General features: G+C 49.6%; 1 protein-coding gene across 6 annotated transcripts in view; it reads left to right on the top strand.

Annotated features, from left to right (window-relative positions):
* Positions 1–16,128, top strand: part of CAMK1D (calcium/calmodulin dependent protein kinase ID) — a 435,921-nt gene extending 419,793 nt beyond the window's left edge. For all 6 annotated transcript variants that reach the window (XM_059184140.1, XM_059184137.1, XM_059184139.1 and 3 more), the window contains 4 exons: positions 307–385; positions 8,100–8,187; positions 9,081–9,198; positions 10,692–16,128. In XM_059184140.1, the coding sequence (XP_059040123.1) occupies positions 307–385; positions 8,100–8,187; positions 9,081–9,198; positions 10,692–10,810 (404 nt within the window). In that variant the 3' untranslated portion in view covers positions 10,811–16,128. The remainder of the gene's footprint in view (positions 1–306; positions 386–8,099; positions 8,188–9,080; positions 9,199–10,691) is intronic.
* The last annotated feature ends 4,699 nt before the right edge of the window (positions 16,129–20,827 follow it).

Genomic DNA, 20,827 nt, shown 5'->3' with positions numbered 1-20,827 from the left:
GATGTTTGATCTCTGAACCAAATATGTCACTAACTGCCAAGGGAAGGGCGTTGAGCTGGGCAGCCAGGGTCCCAGGCCTGGCATGACTTCCTCCCCATTCACTGTCCCCTCTCATGGTGCCAAGTCTCAGCTTCCCTTTCTCTCAAATGCCAGTTCCCACCCACCTTTTGTGTTCAAAGTACCATAGGGTCAATAGTGAGGCTGGGCTGTTTTTCATGCTCCATGCCCTTTTCCAAAGACCCAGCAGCATCCAATTGTCACACGTCCAGCCATACCCTGATTCCCCTGTGCTTTCTTTCTAAACAGCGAAAGACTTCATCCGGAACTTGATGGAGAAAGATCCAAATAAAAGATACACTTGTGAGCAAGCCGCTCGGCACCCATGGTAAGAAAAGTCACCCATGAGGAAGAGCGCACTGACACCTTCGCAGATTGAACCCCCTCTCAGCTGTTTGTAACTGAGGAAGGGTTGTATCTCATTCTGACCACTGGCTTTCATCCTGTCCCCAAGGCTACACTTGAACTCTTCTCTTCCCTCGGGACACAGCCTCCTGAATGCACAGATGACAAGTTCAGTGTGCAAAAGATAGCTGTAGGCTTTTCATTCTACCGGTAGTATGTTGGGATCATTTTTATTGAAGGTAATTCTCCAGGGAGGCATGAAGATGGGAGTTTTAGTCCTTGAGCTTATCGTTCAATAAGTAAGTGAATTGAGGTTATATGTTCTTTTCCTTTTAAAATGCTTTTGGGGACACCTGGGTGGCTCAGTCGGTTAAGCATCTGACTCTTAATCTTGGTTCAGGTTGTGATTTCAGGGTCATGAATTCAAGTTCCAAGTTGGGCTCCAGCCTACCTAAAAAAGAGAGAGAAAGAAAAAAGAAAGAAAATGTTATTGAAGCCCCCTTGTTTTGAGCCACTTACTAAGTCTGAACCCAACTGTGCCAACCAGATGCCCCCAATTTTCTTATCTTTAAAATGAGAACAAGGATACCTACTTTACAGAGCTGATGTAAGATATCATGGAGATCATGCCTGTTAAGGGTTTAGCACAGGGTCTGGGACATAGGAAATGCTTCATTAGGCTCACATTAAACCACCGAGATCATCCATTTGGAAACAAAGACCAGGAACCGTAGAACATGTGGTATGATGGCAACAAACAGCCTTTGATTGGAGGAGAAATGCCCCTAAAAAGTGCTCTGGGAAACTGCCCCATGTTTGTTCCACCACCACCTGTAACATTTCCTCCCGAGCGTCACATGCTGGTTGGTCTTCCAAAGGGCATCTACTCAGGGGAGTGCCGTGAGCTGGTTTCATTGAAGTCCCCGACTTCATGATTTTTTTGACTTTACCATGGTCCCAAAATTATACCCATTCAGTAGCAACTGTACTTCTGGTTTTAAATTTTGACCTTGTCTTGGGCTAGCTGCACCAGGGATGATCTTCTTGTGAGGTCGGGTGCTGGCAGCCACAGTGCCCATCAGCCATGCAATCATTACGGGTTGACATCCAATTGCTGACACCCGTTCTGTCCCCATACAGCCCTTCTGTTCTTCACCTTCAGTGCTGTATTTAGGAAATTCCAGGAGCTACTCAACACTTGATCATACAAGGAGCTTTGTGTTAGATGATTTTGCCCAACTGTAGCCTACCATGGGTGTTCTGAGCACGGTTAGGGTAGACGAGGCTAAGCTATGTTTGTCAAGTTTGGTGTATTGAATGCATTTTCGACGTATGATAGTTTACACTTACGATGGGTTTATTGGGACGGAACTCCATTGTAAGTTGAGGAAGAGTTGTATTTTAATCTACGACCGCAGCTGTCACTTACAGGGCACTAATTATTTTAGATTCTCTTCTAATTGTGTTAAAACATCATCTCAGGTTTTTTCTTTATAATAACCCTGTGAGGTAGGTTTTGTCTCCATTTCAGAAATAAGAAAATTGATTTAGAAAGAAAATAACTTAGCCTGAGCCAAGACTGCAGAAGCACTATGTGATGGTGAAGCCACACTTGTTTCTGGCCAGAACTGATTCCAAAATAAATGTTCTTCAGCACCACCCTGTAAGAAGTAAAAGGAAGACAGGAATGGCTGAAGGGGAGGGAAAGATACTTCTGAATAAGGAGGCAGATTTGGTCTTATATATGTATGTATTTTAAGATTTTGTTTATTTATTTGGCAGAGGGAGACAGACAGTGAGAGAGAGAGGGAACAGAAGCAGTGGGGAGCAGGAGAGGGAGAAACAGGCTTTCTGCTGAGCAGGGAGCCCGATGTGGGGCTCGATCCCTGGACTCGGATTGTGACCTGAGCCGAAGGCACTTGCTTAGCAACTGAGCCACCCAGGTGCCCAGTCATATATATTTTAAATAAATTTAAAATAAATGACATTTTATTTTGTAACAAGTTACATTGGACAATAGGTCAAAGTATGTGATGATAAAGTTAGTGAAGCTTTTCTTACTTTACCAGCAATTGGCCTTCCGGGCTGTAGGAGACCTTGACTTCTTCCGGTTTTGTCGAGGTGTGGTTGACGCACACTGTGTAAGTTTAAGGTGTAGAGCTACATGACTTCACCTGTGTATATATTGCAAAATGAAGTATAATTAACATCCACCCCCTTCTGTAGGTAGTGGAAACAGTTGTTTCCTTGCGGTGGACCTTTAAGGATTTACTCTGCAGCAGCTTCCAGATATATGTTAGAGCAGTGTGGACCATCGTGTTGGACTTTACGACCCAGCACGCATTTATCTTCTATGAGACTAAAAGTTTGAGGCTGTGGGGGTGATCTAACAGAGGAGGAAAGTGACCTCTAAGAAAGGGAAGCAACTTACTTTCTTGGACGTGTTCACGCATCCAGCCTCACTCTGTGGGAGACAGGAAGCATGCCAGCTGATACCTAGTCTCTGCTTCACCAGACATTTTTGAAAAACCAAAGAAGGGGGAGGTCAGTTCCCTGAGGGGCCTGGCAGAGGACTTCCCAGAGGGGGTGAGCCCCACGCCGTGAGGCCGTCACTAGGCTCTCAGGAGAGGAGAGGCGTTCTCGGCAGGGCGAGCAGCCTGGGCCACGATCAGGGCCTGCGTCTCTATCCTGGAGCCACAGCAGGTATTGCTGGGGGCAGGGAAGTGGACACAGGAGTAAGGCATGAGGAGACCAGAAAGGAAGGCACGACAAGCAGATTCTGGAGCGAGCTCGGGGTAGTACATGCTTTGAGTCCCGTTCCCTGCTTCACCCTTTGTTACTGCGTGGGCGACCTCCTGAGCCCTGGGGCCCCTGTGCCGAACTGAAATCATAAATAATGGCAGTCTTTATCCTTATAGGGCTTTTCCAAGGATGGAATGAGACATTACATACAAATAAGAAGAGGACCCAGTACCTAATACATCTTCTCCCATCTGTACAAGTTGCCATTAATTTATTGTCATACTAAGCAATTTGTACTTTTCCCTTCGGACACTGGGGGCCCCTGACAGGTTTTAAGCGGGTGATCTGATTTGCATCTCAGAAAGCTTAGCCTGCTGCAGGATGGGAGAATGGAGACGAATTGCTGGTGCTGGGCCAAGGGAGGCTGGCAGGGAGCTATAGACTGGAGGGGAGGCTGGCCCAGAGTAGGGGGAGGGGGCCTGCCTGGAGCCACAAGGGTGGGGCAGATGGAGAGCACAAGAGACACGCCAGGGACAGGGGCCACAGCTTGGGGCAGGGCACTGGTGGGACAGGGGGCCCTGAGGTTACGGCCAGGGTTCCAGCTGAAAGGATGCCTCCACTGAGAGGAGCAGGAGGGAGGATCCGGAGTGAGTCTACAGACAAGGAAGAGGTCAGGCTGGAGACAGAGACTTCTGGGTCATTTGCCTGGGTCCCCTCGGGATTCAGTAGCTTGCGAGCTGCACAAATTGATGCCTCTTTACTCCAGAGCTGGGTTGATGCCTCTTTACTCCAGAGCTGGGTTTCTGCCAGTGCTGTATCATTGCTCCCATGCGTGTCCCAAGTTCCAGGAAAATGGTAAAATATTAGAAAATGGTAAAAATGAAGGCATTTGACTCAAACATCATTGAAATGCGCCCCCCACCCCCTGCCACTGTCTGTATTTCTGATATCCTTGTTTCTTTTATGTAAAAGTTCCTGGGCAAAGAGCACAGGTTCAACAGAGAGCTGGCAGAGAGTGTAGTCATGATTCCAGGGAAGGATGGCTTTCTCCACACCCCATTCTGGAAGCTGTGTTCTTGGCACATGGATTCTATCCGGAGAACATATCTGTTCTTCTGCATTTGCTCTTCCAACTTAATCAAGGCCCCTTGGCATCAGAAGGGCCTCTGGCAGTCACAGACACCATCCCTTGGCCCCAAACACCCACTTGGGACAGGACAGGGCTCCTTTCAAAGCTGTGTGTGTGTCAAGGGCCCTCAGCCTCTCTTGCCAGATTTTTTGGTGCCTGTGTCACTTGAGGCTGGCAGGGAGCTATAGCTTTGCCTTTTCGTGGCAGTGCATGGTTAAGGAGGCTCCAGCCCGCTGGCTGCTGGCCAAGGAGGAGGGACTGGCAGGGGACCAGATGGGAACCCATCCCTCCTTTACAGGGAAGCACCTCAATGGGGTTTGTTTGTCTGCTTCAGGTTGTTCTGGACCTCCCTCTCTAGTTACATCGACATGGAAACCAAAGTGATGATTCCTGGGCATCCATGCCCCAGGCAACACTTGGCAGAGGGCCCTCCACCCCGGGGGGCACATCGTGTGTCAGCCAGGCCGGGGTGGGGGCACCTGCAGTCCTCCCCTCAGTGTTCACGGAGACCCCTCCCCTCTTCTGGGCTCTAGTCCAGCGAGCTGTGGTTGACCTGTAGGAAGCAAGAAGCAGCCCAGGGCTCTGGAAAACCCCTGTCTGGGGTACACACAGGCATCACCAAGACTATCTTAAGCAAGCGGCTAGAAAAATGTGAAATCAGAGCTGTGGAAGTACAGCAGACGAGGTATAAAGCACAAAACCCAGAAGGCAGGGAGAGATGAGTTTGATGATTTGTGTGTGGAGAAGGAGTGCCAGACAGACCTCATGAAGGGTCATTTATGTGAATGCTATCTGCTTTGTTCGCACGGGGTTAAAACTGGAAACCAAAGTGTGGCTCCTGGCTGGCTCAGTCGGTAGAACGTGCAACTCTTGGATCTTGTGTTGTGAGTTCAAGCCCTCTATTGGGTATAGAGATACTTAAAAATAAACTATTTAAAAAAACTGGGAAGCAAAAGAGACATGAATGGAATGTGGGTGTCCATAGCTTTAAATGTGTGTGCATACACAGCTTTATAAGGAAATTTTCCTGGGTCGGAGGCATTGTTCAGTTCCTAGGACCATCGAGGTACAACCAGAGTCTCTTCCGATCTTAACATTCCATGCCTCCAGAGTCGTCGATGAATAACGCTGAAGGTGGTAGCACTGAGCATGGCGAGTGTCATATGTCGTCATTGTGAACCCCCTGGCTTGGGATTGGAGAAGGCATTTCCATGATGGGGTCCATTTGAGGAAGACTGTATGCTGTCATGGGCCAAGGTCCCCAAGGAGAGGACCTTATGGGAACCTCTGGGTCACATCTGCCCTGCTGGGTCTTACCAGCCGCAGCATGCCCCAAGACAGAGGGAAGTGAGCACGGAACATTCCTGAAATAATTAGAAGTTTGCATTTTCCTTACATCTCAGCCCATGCTAACCCACAGAGAAGGGAGCCTCCCTGACCCCCTCACTGGTCTGTTTGGTTTGGAGCACGGCTCTGCCCTGCGGCGGTCCTCAGCCTGAGACCCCCCGTACTCCCACCCCTTCTGCCTGCTCGTTTCCAAGAAAGCGCTGGCCACCGATAAGTTGGAATTGGCCCCTTTTCTGAAGACATGGTTTTTTGTTTTTTTTTTTTAAAGATTTTATTTATTTATTTGCACACGCGAGAGAATGGGATTGGGGCAGGGAGGCCCAGGCACCCTGCTGGGGTGAAGCAGGCACCCTGCTGAGAAGGGAGGCACCCTGAGAAGCAGGCACCCTGCTGAGTAGGGAGCCTGATGCGGGGCTCAATCCCAGGACCCCAGGATCCTGACTTGAGCCAAAAGCAGACACCCAACTGTCTGAGCCACCCAGGAGCCCTGAGGATGTAGCTTTTAAAAACGGGGCAGGAGGGATGCCTGGGTGGCTCAGTGGGCTAATGCATCTGCCTTCAGCTCAGGTCATGATCTCAGGGTCCTGGGATCGAGCCTCACGTCGGGCTCTCTGCTCAGCAGGGAGCCTGCTTCCCCCTCTCTCTCTGCCTACCTCTCTCCTACTTGTGATCTCTCTCTCTCTCTCGCTCTCTGTCAAATAAATAATAAAATCTTAAAAAAAAATAAAAACAGGGCAGGAGGAAACAGTCACATGAATTATCTAGAAGGAGAAGCTTAATAAAGATGTCCACCGTCCCCTAACCTTGTTCCTCTTGTTCCGCTATTCTGTTTCACTAGTGTGGGGAGGGGGGGTGGGCAGGAGGCAACTGGCAGCTGTTGGAAATGGAAGCCTGATTCTCTTGAGTTCATTTCAGAGTGTCCCCTTTGCTAAGTCTTTCCAGCCCTGCTGGGAAAAAGACAGAGTCTATGCTGGGAGGGGCGGGGGTCACTCATACCTGGGAATAATCGGACTGCATTCCAGACCTAGGCCCAGCCTGGCACAGACTAAGGGTCCAATCCTGCAGCCATGTTTTCAATTCTAAAGTGAAAGGCTGTGTGGATAGGGACATATTTTTTTTTACTCAGGGAGGATTTCTAGTCTGTGTAAGTCCTAAGCTTATTCCCCTCATGTCCCCAAATGGCTGGACATCACAGTGGGTGGCGTCCGGGCTGTTTTTGGGTCCAGGGCCATCTGGGTCTGGGAGATGACAGGTTTCCTCACTAACCAGCCACCTTCCAGCCAGAAAGGATGGTCAGTGTTCCTGGCATCTATATGCCCCTGAACCTCTAAAATGCAAAAGATTATTTCATAGGTATCAGATGCCAAGCTAGAATTTAATGGTTGCTAAATGAAAGGGAAGATAGGAAAGGTTCTAAGCGCAGAAGTGAAATGAGAGCAAAACACAGTTTCCTCTGAAACTGGAGAGAAGGCCAGATGATTAACTGTAGGGGAGGGACGGTGCTAAGGTAGCGAGGATGTGTGGGGGAAGAAACGAGTGACCTCCGGGTGACCAGTGAGACTGGAGAATTGTTGAGCCAATCGAAGAGGGCAGGGCGGTGTGAGACCAGGGAGAGTGGCAGGAGGGTGGGGGAAGGAGAGGTGGTAAAGCAGGTAAAGGTGGTAAAGGACTTGGGTGGGGGGTAATTCCTCCGTAGTTTCTAAGGACAGAGGTGAAGAGCAAACCCCCCTTCTTCTCTGCTAATAGAAGGCTATAGAACAAGCTAATGCCTAGTGATATCAGCAACCCAGCTGAGTGTTTAGAGAACTTTTCCAGGAAATGCAAGGAAAGAAGATTTGTCAAGCAGGGGTCAGCTGAGGCTGGGCACCCCCCCCCCCCCCCACTGAGGGCAGACACGGTGGGGGACGCCCGGAGTGGGCAAGGAGAATGTGGCTGAGCTTCTTTCTGCTGGAATGGAGCCAGAAGGATGCTTTGGCCCCAGGGTGTGAGTGGGTCCATGGAACGGCGGGCCTGGAGAGAGTACAAAGAAGGAGCCTCAAGCAGGAAGAAGCTTGGAAGATGGCCCTGGGTAGGGATCTGGTGGTCAGACCAGGCAGGAAACTCATCAGGACCTCTGAGGGGAAGGGCTGCAGGGTAGAGGGCTGATGGACAGGGAGACGGAGGGAGGAGGAGGGGAAACCAGATTCAGGTTGCCTCATGGCTTCTGCAGTTGTCGGAACTGTGGCCAAAAGGGAAGAAGTGGGAATCAGGCAGAGAGGTCCACAAATCCCCTGGAGGGTGCAGAGTCTAGAAGAGGGACAGGACTTGGAACACAGTGGTGCCTGGAAGGGCAGCAACAAGCCACCCTCTTAGGGAACCTTGGGACGGACACAGGACTGATGCTTTCCTGGGAAACCAGCATGGACCCAGGTCACAGCACCACCCCCTGCCCCCCCACCCAAGAAACACTTTTAAAGAAGCATCTTTGCCTTTGTTTCAGGATCGCTGGGGACACAGCCCTCAACAAAAACATCCATGAGTCTGTCAGTGCCCAGATCCGAAAGAACTTCGCAAAAAGCAAATGGAGAGTAAGTCGCCTGCTTTATTCGGTCCCGGTGAACCCAATAACTCCCACGAAAATTGCCCTGCGGTTGCAGCATTTATTATTTCTAAAGGTTGCTATCACTGGAGCTGGATGAAAATCCCCAGAACCTCCCCCAGAAAAATCTTGCTAATTTTAACCAATGAGGTTTAAGACTCAAAGGGGGTGTTATGGTATGGGAGGGATAAGGTACACGATTTCATATCCCCCAGCAACGGTGTTGGTTCGTTACTCCGTTGCTGTTTCTTAAGACTGTAATTGCTGTTGTCTGCCTCTCCATTGCTGGAACTTTGAAGAGTTGACTTCTCTTAAAATTATATGAGAACAGGAGAGGAAACCCTATTTAGGAAAGCCTAAACCTTAGGTTCTGATCAGTGTGCATAAATTAAGAGCTGTCTGTTCCGCCCTGAAAGACTGGACAGAAATGAAATGAATTCTATTGACCTACTTCATTTGGAGGAAATGCTATTCATTAGGACATGAGCGCCAATAACAGGAAAATAAAACCTACCTTAAAACTTCATCATAAACTGTCATTTAAGATACTGTATTATAATAATAGGACTTTGATTCTAAAAGTCACTTCTCTAACATTATGGAGAGAATTGGTATACATTCATTCTAGATGTTTAGTATGTCAGAAGAAGACTATTTGTTTAAATCTCCAAAATACATCTTGAGGAGTGGGGGGTGGGGGACGCAATAAATCCACATCATTTTGGAAGAAGGGTCAAGATGAGCTTCCTTTCTCAAGTATCGTGAGAATGTTCTAAGACATCTCAAATGCTCGGGGTAACAGGAGAAATGAACAGATGCAGTCTGAGTCTTTTCTAATTAGCCGGACTCTTTTGTCTGCTTTTTCCCTTTCTTAAATTTCAGCAAGCATTCAATGCCACGGCCGTCGTGAGGCATATGAGGAAGCTTCATCTTGGCAGCAGCCTGGACAGTTCAAACGCAGGTGTTTCCAGCAGCCTCAGCTTGGCCAGCCAAAAGGATTGTGCGTATGCCCCAAAGACGGAACTTTCCAGCCGGCATGCAGACCCCTCTGGGGTTGGGGGGAGGGACTGGCGTCCGTGAACACCTGGTGTTTGATACCTCATCTCCTTGAATGTCCCCAATAACCCTGGGACCTTATTTAATTTAGAAGGATATTTTCTACATGTCCCATTGTTGGATGTTCACACAACAGTGGTATTGTTTTGAGGTGATAAATCCATGGCTCAAGTCCCACGTGGCTGTGGCTGTATGGATGAAAGTCCGGACACTGTCCCATCTGTCTCCTTCCCGTGAGGTTTGCTTGTTATCGTGTGCCATTCTTAGGGGTTGAGGAAGGGACAGCGGAGACTTGTGACAGCCTGATGTCATTGGTTTTTAGTATCTGTTTTTTGATGAGGATGATGATATTTGGAGCTGAAGTTTATGCTGTGCATTGGCCTTGCAGTCTGAGCCATAATAAGAATATTGCACTGTCCTTCACCTTTGCATGGACGGTCACATCGCTGGGGACATGCTTGCAATTGTCTATTTCTCTCTCCCCGTCCCCACCACCCTCTGGTGTATTTATCTTAATTCTATAGTAGGCCACCCCAGTGGCTCCTGCCCCCTTCAGAGCAGTTGCCTTGATGGTGCCCATTGGCCTTCTTCTCCTTGATCATGAAGCCCTTCCATTTGGTCTCACTCTGGGCATCATGTTTCTACCTCATTGCCCTCAGAAAAGCATTCCCTCCGCCTATAATAGTCTTTCCATCTTATCTGGTAATGTGAGCCCTTAAATTTCCCCCAGAAATCTCCATCAGCATCCCTTGCCCCAACCACACACTGTGGTAGACCCACAGATAATGAATCTCCCTCTTTTGGAGCCTGTGAAGGTCACAGACAAACGCACTGCTGGGAGCTGAGCTGTAGGGGAGCAATCCGACATCAGGATTGTCTGCTGCTGACATATGCACTTGGTGGAGCTTGGTGGTGCAGCCTGGGAGGTATTTTTCTAGGGCAGGGCTGCTGGTATATGAGGAAGAGATGACATCCCATGACGATCTCTCTGGGTCACAGATACATCTTAGCCAGGAGTAGAGACCACCCACAAACAGGGTGGATGGGGGATCATAGTCTTTCTTTATTTTTCACATCTCTACTCACGGAGCTGTGGTGACAACAGTTCTTATAATGAAAGCACGTGCTCAACACCTGCCCTGCAGCCTAGTACATAGTAAGTGCTCCCTCAGTAAGCAGCACCGATCTTAGGAGGGTGCTCAACCGTGTGGTCTTCAACTACAAAACACTTAAAACCATGATGATGAGAGTGGGAGGGAAGAGTTGGGCCCAAGAAGAAAGCATTTTAAGGACCCATTGCCAGAGTTTGCCTATAGGTAGGTAAAAATTTAGTCAAGTGTGTAAAAAGTTGGCCCCCACCCCAAACCCTGCTATGGGAAAGGAGAGCGAGTATTTTCTTCTGAGCTTTGACCCCCTGTGTCCACTGTCCCCCTGCAGGTCTGGCACCCTCCACACTCTGTAGTCTCGTTTCTTCTTCATCGGGGGTCCCTGGAGTGGGGGCGGAGCGGAGACCGAGGCCCACCACTGTGACCACAGTGCACTCCGGAAGCAAGTGACTGGCTCTGGAGGCGGGGCCCTGGGGGGCGGGGCCAGGGAAGGGGGCCTCCGGCGCCCCCAGCCCCTCCAGAGCGATCCCACCTTGCATGGTGCGCCTTCCTGCACAGGACTGGAAGACAGAAGTTTTTTATGGCCATATTTTATACTGCAATTCTGAAGTGTTCATTTCTCACAAACTGTACTGACTCAAAGGGAGCTGACGTCACAGGATCTGGTGCTGTACATAAGAATCTTGCAGAAGCTCTGACGAAACGGACCTCCCGCGTCCTCTCCCCCAAGCCCCGTCGTTTCCGCTTTTCTCGGTATGGGTAACCGTCTCTGTTGTATTTTTTTCTTTCATGACCAAAAAAAAAAAAAAAAAAAAGGAAAAAAAAAGGTTTCAACTGGATTATTTAAGTATCGGTAAATATTGCGCATTTAGGGTTTTATTTTTTACCTTTTATGAAATGCTCCCTTCTGATCTATACTTCTGAGTCCCAGGACCTGTATCTTTTGCTTGTCCATGGTAGAGTTTTATGTTAACCTTCAAGAGATGTTTTTCGTTGTTTTTCCCCCCCACCAAGGGGAATGTAAAGGTATTTTTTAAAATTCTAATAAGAGGATCAAGAATCTCTCTCCAAGGTGAAGAGTGCACTTTACTTCTATTTCTCCTCTCTCCCCCCTTCCCTGGAGGGGCAGCTCTCTGAGAAGACAACTCTGCAGATCCTCGGGGTGTCGTCTCCAGGGACGCCTTGGGCAGGGGTGAGGGGGGATGGAATCTGCAGAAAACCTTTTCCAGCACCCCCCCTCCAGCCTACCTGTGGCCGTCCGGAGACCCCAGGGGCCTTCACTGTCAGCGGTCAGAAATAAAGAAGCCTGTTCTCCCAAGACTAAAGCTACACCTCAGAGGCTCTGTGCGCTGTGAAGGAGATGCCCAGCAAAGACGAAGCGCCTCCCTCCCACAAGGAACCAGTCACCATTTTGTCCAATGGGAACTTGCCGCCCGGCTCCCATTTCTCTCGAGGGTAACACAGAAAGCTCCGCTCTCAGCTATGCAGTTTTCGAGTTAATCTCTGTTTTTAAAAAACGCATTTCTAATCTTAACACTTCAAATGGCCTCCGACTCCTAGCAGTCTTTTCTGCAGATTTTTACCCGGTCCTTCTGTGAATGTTACCCGGGTGAGCAGAGAGGGAAGTGGCTTTGGAAAGGAGTCCGTGGACCTGGGGGTGGTAAGGAGAGGTGGTCTGCCATGCAGGGGACACTGGCCGCCGCAGGGATGGCCAGAGATGGCGTCCACCAGGCCCAGCCGGCGCTGGAAGCCTTCCCTCTGACCAGGGCAAGCTGAAAAACCAAAGACCTGTGATGGCGGGGTCATCAAAGGGCCCAGGCTGCCTGGGCCTGAAGAGTTTCTTGGGATGTAGGACTTCCATTGCCAAACCTGGCAGTGTCCCGGGCAAACTGGCCCCATTGTCGGTCCATGTGGTGTGTAGGTGTGTGGAATGGAGCGCAGCATGGGACTCAGGCAAACCCTTCTCCAGGGGGCTACTGAGGCACTCTTCTGCAGAGGCCTGCTGCCCTTGGCCCTCCTGTCCATGCGACACCATGAGTCTGCATTTCTTGCCGTCAGCCTCAAGCCCGCTGCGTGTCCCTGGAGAACTGCCCAATGGTCCAACAGCTTTACTGACAGAAGAAAATGGCATGAGGATTAGAAAGAGTATCTGAGAAAATGGGGTTTCTCTCCAGGGGCTTTACTAGGGTGTGGCTTAGGAACAAGCATTGGGGAGCATTCGTGTTGCCACAGTGTCAGAAAACAAGTAATCTGAAGTTACGGGAGGGTGATCCTTTGCCCAGATGTGGTTCCTGTAATGTGTACCTGAGTGGTTGTCGGTCCTTTGGCCTGTGTGCTCCATGCAATCCATAGCACTTGGAGAGCAACTTTTGAAGCCACGTTCTCTGATGAATGAATCCGTTATTTCCTAGAGCTGATAGGCAGGTGCCTGTTCTGTTCTCTTAGTTTGAAGGTATGTCTTACCTGACAAGTGCAGAGGAGGTGAAAGGTGGGGTCTGTCGCAGGTGTCCCCTCTGTGGTTTGGGCCAGCCTCTGGCCATGCTTGGCCTGTAACATTTCAGGTCCCCACAACATACTGCGAGGGAACAGCGACTGCTTTCAGCCCCCAAAGTGAACTCTGTTGAACTTGACACAGGCAAATCAAGACCGTTTCAACACCACCAGACTCGGGTCATTTCCTATTGTTTAGGAAAAGGAGAAAAAGAAATAACACATGGAAGAACTTTTGCTCTTTGGGAGAGCCTCTGTGGCAGGAGAAAGGTTCTCTTTCAACCGCACTGGGTATTATTTACGCTTTATCATCGTATCACACAGCAAGAGAACCCAGAATGTATCTTTGGTGAAGACCTGCTGAGCCAGGCGGCTGAGTCCCAGGCCCCTCACCAATGTCCGATCCCACCCGTAGGAGCTAAGCATCTCCTACGTGACCCAGGCTTCCGCTCCCCACGGAAGCCAGTGTGTGGCCCAGGCTCAGGGATGGCCACCGGCCCCATTGTGGGTTCCTTTCAACCCCAAGCTCCCAACTAGTCTCCTAAGCTTCTCAGAGCAAGTAGATAATTTTTCCTACTTGAATAGGACATGTTGATATCATGTCCACGAATGGCCTCTCTCTCAGCTGCCTATCCGTCCGCCCCTCCCTCATGTCCCACTTTTCACTTCCTCTGTGAGGCAGCAGACAAGCAGCAAGTGTGCACACACATGCGGGCCTCCCCGACCCCGACCAGCGGCTGATGGCTCTTAGCCAGGGGGGCCAGTAGGGTTTAGTGTTCTTGACTATGGCAATGACTTTGATCACTTCTGAAATCCCACCTCAAGAGCAGGGAGCAGCTTCACCTCCCTGCATAGGAGCCTGTGACCTTAGAGAGAGTCCCACTGTCCAGCCAACAGTTAGCCTGATGTTCGAGGAGCTCAGCAGGCCAGCTGAGGCAAACTAGATGGCTTTGACTAAACAAGCAGGACTCCGGCGCTTAGGAAGCAAGGGCCATCTATTGACCAGGATTGGGCATAGGACTCTCAGACTCAGTTTACCTGCCCAGCACTGACCTCATCCTGTTCATTTCTCTGCCTTGGTGTCCAGCATATCCTGGATGGGATGTGGGTGGGAGAGAGTAACTCCCCTTTAGAGTGAAGGTCAACAACACCAGGGCAAAGAGGAGGGAACCCCAGGGACCCTCTTCTCTCCCTAGGAGTGACTGCTTTATCTGTTTAACCCATGGGATGTGATATTTGATGAGGAATTTTAAACCGAAAAGACCATATCCAGGGGAGAGAACTCAGTAGTTGAAGGCTCTGCGGCCCAGCGAGAGCCCCGGTTCCAAGGCTCATGACGGGAGAGCTAGGATTGCTGTGACACTCCCCACCCCATGTGATTCGCAGGGTTTCCTTTGGCTGTGTGAAGGGAAAGCCAGAGCCGGCAAAGGGCAGCTCTCTCCATTTCATAAACAGAAATAATACGTACTCTTTCCCAGGGTCACACACTCCCTTCTGGCCAACAAAATGAAGGTCCTCTGTTTCAACCAATGCACGAAACCTTTGCATGTTCTTCTCAAAACAGCACTCTTTCTGCGTCCTGTCCACCCACACTCCACAAAAGAGTTGGCCTTTTCCTTAAACACATTCCAGACCAAACACTGTTCAGTTTGTTTCCAAAAATGTATACCTGTATGTAACCCACCACTCTCTTGGGGGACAACTGGTCCTTGGCGTACCTGACATTTGCAAACAAGGGTTCTAACCCTTTGGTTCTCAGAGTTGAAAGTGTTGAAATAGAAAAGGTGAACTGGACAGAGTCCTCCAGCGGGGGCTTATTTCCTGAAGACACCAAGAAACCCTGTCTGCCGGTGAGCTGGCTCCAAGGCATCCACCGTGGACAGCAGGCAGGGAGGGGGAAGGAAGACAGAAGCGCACGCCCCCTTCTGCCCACACCCCACTTGTGGTCCCAGCGCATCATGGGTCTGCAGCCTGGCCGAGGGCCCGGGAGCCCAGCCCCACTGTGAAGCCGGCCCTGCATGCTGGCCAAGGCCTGGCCCGCTCCTGCTCCACTCTGACTCAGACCCTCAGACCAGAGGGAGCTGTAGCCCTTCCCGGGCCTTCCCTGCCACCTGCGGCTGGAGCGGCCCAGGTGTTGTGGCTGGGGGGAGGGGGGGGGTGCGCTCTACTTCTGCAAACCCAAAGGCTGTGCATTTGGCAGCCAACCCCGCAGCATGCGGCTGCCAGGTCTGGTTTTGTGGACAAAAGCAAAGTGTGGAATGGCTTCTTGGTGTCTGTTTCTCTCTCTCTACACCAAAGGGATAAACCATTGCATTCACCCTTTGTACGAATGCCCGCTTCTGCATTTGCCCTATTTTTAACCTTCTGGTCCCCAGGGAACTTCTCATACGGTGATTCTGTCTTCTGATCATTTACTGAATTATTTTACTTAGAGGTGATTTTATTTTCTTATGGACAGGAAAAAAAAAATTGAGAGGAGTGTTTGAGGCTTCAGTCCTAGAAATAAGTCATCACCAGGGATTCCAAAGCCCCAAACACGAATAAAATTTGTCCTCAAAGGAAAACCTTAATCTGGACAGATGGAGATTGCCGGGCCCTCGTAGGAGCCCTGTATCTCTGGGGCAGGGCCTGGGGCAGGGTTGGCAGCCGGGTTTTCTGGAGGGAGAAAGAAGCAACAGGAGCATCGCTCACTTGGACGTCAGTCATACACACAGAAGCCTGCTGCCCTCCTTCCAGGGCCCCAGCATCAGACGGTCTGACGAGCCACCCAGTGACAGCAAAGAGGCTGCAGAGATTCTCTGTTTCCAAAGATGGGTGGCGCGTTTCAGAGAACATTTAGCTTGGGGCCACTTTCAGGTTGGACGACATAAAAGGCATGTTCTGTCCAGAAGAAAATTTGGAACGATTTCTTAATTGGCCTTCATCACTTCTCTGAGCCTTCCCACCAGCGAGCGAGCATGTTTTCCAAAAGCTTACAACTGGCAAAGCCAGGAATGTCCCCGCGTCTATTATTACGAGGCTTGTGATTGGTTCAATTTTCCCATAAAAACACGTTTGTCCCCAAGAAGGGAAACTGTGCATTTATTCCATGCATGTGACAAACTCTGTAAGAAGTTTAACTCACATAGGTTTGCGGCACTGCAAAATTGTTCATGGGCCTATGTAGCAACTGATTCTCTGCCTTGACAATCATGTACACATATCAAGATTTCTATCATCATGATAATGAGATTGATGACTTCTTGTTTTCCTCCAATAAAGACAATTAATCACCTTCAGATGTCTGAGGTTTGTTTCCTCCTTAAATAATGAGGGAGAGGGGTGATCCAAGATCTCTCCCTTTCCTCCTCTTTCTGAGGTTTGGATTTGAAGTCAAGGAGTTGGAACTGAGCCCCTGGAAACTCATGAGGTTCCCTAAATATGTCACCTGCCCAACGAGCCGGAAGTGCCAGGAGAGGAAGGGGTGAGCACCTCTTGGCTTTGGGGTCTGTAGGGGGGGGGGGGGCTCGGCTCTACCATACTGCTGGACAGGAAAGTTCCCCCTTTCCACAGCTGCTCAGAAAGTGGCTGGAGGTGGGCCCATTAATTCAAATTGCACTAACTGGATTTTCAGGAGTTGCTCAGAGGGAAAGCCAGTTTCAGGGAACCCCTATCTGAGTAGGGGGTCAGCAGGTTCATCCCTGCACCCATCTGTTTTGCTCAGCACAACTTTGGAGCTCTCCATGCCCAAAGAAAGATTCATTCTGAGCAGAAGCCTGCCTGCTGTCTTTCTTTCTCTTGGGTGGGGGAGACCAGCATTTCATAGGTCATCAACTAAATTGTGGGGAGTAGATCTGATGACCAGACGGTACCTCCAATCCAAATGGTCCGTGGCTGTTTGTGGAGGGAAATGAACCAGAAGTGTGTTAGAGAAACATGGAATTAATGCTGTCCTGTGCAGCCAGTATCAGATGAAAATGGCCTTGGTGGAAATAAGGGAACCCCGAAGAAGTATGGCGCACACCATTGGACATTTCGTATTTTCTGAATTCAGAAGCTTCTCTTCACCCAGACCCTAGTTATGAAGTATCTCAAAGCAAATGGATCCTTCAGTGGGTTCCTGGGTGACATTGTTGATGCAAATTTTATGGAATGAAAGGACTTTGGTGACCTAACCGCTTTTGAAAACTTTGTAAGGATTTATTAAAGCTAGGACTCTCCAAGTGTGACCGAAAATTTAGCCAAAGCAAATGCACTGAAGTATAAAACATACCCTGATAGAAAGCTGGTATTTATTAGTGCCTTTGAGTCAAAGTTTGAGGTCAGATTTTTTTTGTGGCTTGGCTCCAGATACACTGGCCAGGCCAATCTCTCTGTCCTTCCTAGATTTGCTCAGCCTCTCTGGCACTCAAGCCTCTGTGGGGGCACTGAAATTCACCCAGAATTTCCTATATTTTCCAGATAACACTTGGTCTTACACATTCTCTTGTGAATATCTATCACTGATCATAGGCACTTAGGGGCCACAGTACAAGAAGGAAAGATTTCTCACATAGTTGCAGGACTGTCCATCCAGAAGAGAGCTGTGCCTGATCACAGAAGACACAGAACTTAATGGCAAAAGGGTGTATGAATCGTGTCTACCCAGATTCTCCTGGCCATCTGTGCCTCCAAGGAGGACAACTACAACAAAACCATCTCATGGAGGAAGGTTCTGGAAACAGAATGTCTTCAGGTCACACACGTGCCGAGACTTTTGGCTGTGCTAGTTGTGGTCTCGGGGATGTGTACCTACTTGGCTATGCCAGTACTCTCTATATGAGAAAGACCAAGGAAGAGAAGCTAAAATTAGCTCTTTTTTTTTTTTTTAAACATATTTGGTTACAAAATGTGTGGAGCCCCCAGAGTGTGCTATTTCCAAAAAGCACCCCTGTTACATTAGCGCATCATAAAAAAAGAGTGTGTGTGTGTATGCACACAGGCTCTTGGACCCTCCATACAGAGGGGCTTCCAGTTGAGGGAGTAAGTAGTGGGGGCCGATTGCCAATCCACACCCTCCATGCCAGGCCCTGCTCCCTGGTTCGGGGGGAGGGGCTTGTTTTTCCACCCAATTCCCATGAAGGTGCCATCCAGGGGCCAGCTGGCTTGCGTGTGCCCAGCAGATTGTGGAGCATCAGATTGAGTGGTGGGATGACCAGAGCTTTTATCAGGTTTTCAAGGCTGGAGAGAGCTGTCAGTTGAGAGCATGGGAGCCAGCACAAGTTCCAGGCAGAGCTCCTCCAGGGATGTGAGAGGAGGAGAGGAGAGCTACTGGCACATGCAAGGGGCCCAAGGAGAGTTTATCTTAACTTCAGGTCCTTCCGCAATAAAAAATATTAGATTGCAGGGCCCATAGAACCCTTAAGAACCCTCCCTTATCCATTCCCCCTCTGAGTCCCATCAAGGCCTTTCAGGTGGACCCTGGGATAAGCTTTTATTCATTCATTCAACATCTTCTGAGCACCTCCTGTATTCCAAAAACAAGATAAATCTGACCTGGACACTCCCCTCAAAGGCTGTATGAGAAAGGGAGTTCCAGAATGAGGCTGGAAGGAAGGGTGGAGTTGGGCGAGAAGGCGTGAGTAGGAACAGTGTGAGCAAGAGCATGGATGCAGACGGAATAGTGCGTGTGCCCAAGAGTGTGGGCAAACCACCGGGAGAGAAATGCCAGCTGGAGGATCCTTGTTAGTAGGGCCAGCGAGAACTCATAGTAATGATGATGTCGTGTCTGGATCACATACTGAGTTCTAGATCCTCTCAGTGCAGCCCATTCCACATCTCATCAGCTCATCAGCCCATAATCCAGAAAAGGAAGGTGACTTCCATGCACAAATGGGTTCAGAAAGTTTCTGTGATTGATGGGAGGTGAGCCAATTTGACTCTGCAGGGACTGCCACCGAAGGCCATTCTGCCCAGTCTTCTCTCAAGACTTTGTCCAGGTCACCGAATTCGAAAGCATGAAATTTAGACTCTATTTAGTAAGTAAGTGGGGACCGCTGACAATGATGGAGGATGGACACAATCAGATCAGTTAACTTTTCAGAACCGCACTGCTCCTAGGATCCAGTCTGCATCTCCAAGAGATATTTGTCTTCTTTGGTAGCTCAGCTTGGCCTATGGGTCATCCAGTGACGAGGACCCCCAGGGAGGGCATAGGCGTTGCTATGCCAACAGCCCATGTGTTTCCTACTGCACCGTTGTTCCATCTCTCAAACACAAATGTCATAGAAGCTGGGTTTAATATAGAATCAGAGATGCAGATAATACTGCTGGATTTTTTTTTTTAATTAGTCTGTTCTCTTGCTCGGATTCGTTTCTCCGGAAAGTTCTGTCCGTATACACAGTTTCTTTCCTAACACGCAGACTTCCCTGTCATCTGCTATTCTCCTGCAGATCATCTTCAAAGCTGCTGATTTATTTTCAAGAAAAGTGTCTCAGATGTCTTGTTTTCTTCCAGCCTCCCTCAAGAGGAACCGTATCTAGCATGAGCTCATCCACCTAGAATGTTTCCATCCGCAAGAGGACTCTTTCCAGAAAGACAGTGGGCCAGGAAAATGCAACTTGTGGCCAATTTATTAACCCCTGTCCTCTTGCTACCTCTTTGCCCCTCCCCTCTCTATAATAGTCCCTTAGCTTCAACATGATATTTTCGTTCTTCAGTGCATCAAGATCTATTCATGTGTGCCTGGCTATTGATGTCAGCTCATGGAGAAATTCACTTGGGATGCTGAGCCGCCGGGCCAACCCGGCTATGAACTCAAAGATGAGCACACCCGCCACCCCCCTCCCCTGCCTCAATGAGGGCCAGCTGCTCCCCAGCACGGAGCTGGGAAACAGCTGACTCTCAAACTCACCTAGCCCGAGGTGCTTGTCCCATGGCACCCCTGGGGGAGAAAAGAAAGTAAGTCTTTACAACTAATTGTCCAGTATCTGGACAGTAATCACCCATGGAAGGAATGACTCAAGGGCACAGCAAGTGGGGACCACTGGGCATTGCCTCTAGCTCGGGTGAGGAGAGCCCAGCCTCCTGAGCTGTGCTCCCGGCTGCAGATCCCTGCCCATGCTCAGTCTCCCACCTTCTCCTGGGGAGTCGTGCTAAGACCCGGGCTCGGATTCAGCAGATCTAGGCTGGGGCCCGAGCTTCTGCCTTCCTGACAAGTTCCCAGTTGCTGTTACTGCCCCAGTCCTGGACCCCACTTTAAGGAGTGAAGGATTTCAAGAAGCCTCTTCCTCTGGTTCTCATGCCTGCCTGCGTGTTCCAGTCATCCTGAGGACATTTTGAAAATACTACCTAATGCTCAGGCCAACTGAACCAGGTAAGGTAGCCTGGGTGATTCTCAAGGGCAGAACCAAGGCAGCCTGGTCATCAAGCCCCCTTGAGCTGAGAAACTCCCTAGCTTGCAGTGAAACACAACTGGACAGTAAGTGATCACCCACCTCCTCTGAGGGCCCAGGGAGGACTCTAGCCCAGGCCTTCCAGGTCTAGCGTCAACAAGCATGTGGTGTCTCCTCTGGTCTGAACTAACCTCTGTTCTTCCCATCGCTCCCACCATGCTTTCTGGAACTCCCCATCTCTCATCAGCCAAATCACGTATCTTCTATGTGTAGGTGGAAAAGGACGAGGAGCCCGCAGTGGGAAGAGACCCACACACCTGGCCGCTGAGAGAGAAGAGATTGATTAACTCATACAACAAACATGTATGGGGCTGCGTGCAGGCGTCCTCATAACAACTCTATTGTATGGGTACGAGTATTACCTCGGTTTTATAGATGAGGATACCGAGACTTCTCCCAGCCATGCCACTAGCAAGGGGCTCTTGTGGGTTGAACTGTGTCCCCTGAAAATTCATATATTGAAATACTCACCCTCAGTACTTCAAAACAGGCCCTGATTTGGAAATAGGGTCTTCGGGGTGAGTCCCAATCTGGCTAAGACTGGTGTCCTTATCTTTTTAAAAG

The sequence above is a fragment of the Mustela lutreola genome, chromosome 8 (assembly GCF_030435805.1).
Source record: "Mustela lutreola isolate mMusLut2 chromosome 8, mMusLut2.pri, whole genome shotgun sequence".
Classification (NCBI taxonomy): domain Eukaryota; kingdom Metazoa; phylum Chordata; class Mammalia; order Carnivora; family Mustelidae; genus Mustela; species Mustela lutreola.
The sequence above is the reverse complement of the archived record's forward strand: the minus strand, read 5'-3'. Positions and strand labels throughout refer to the sequence as shown.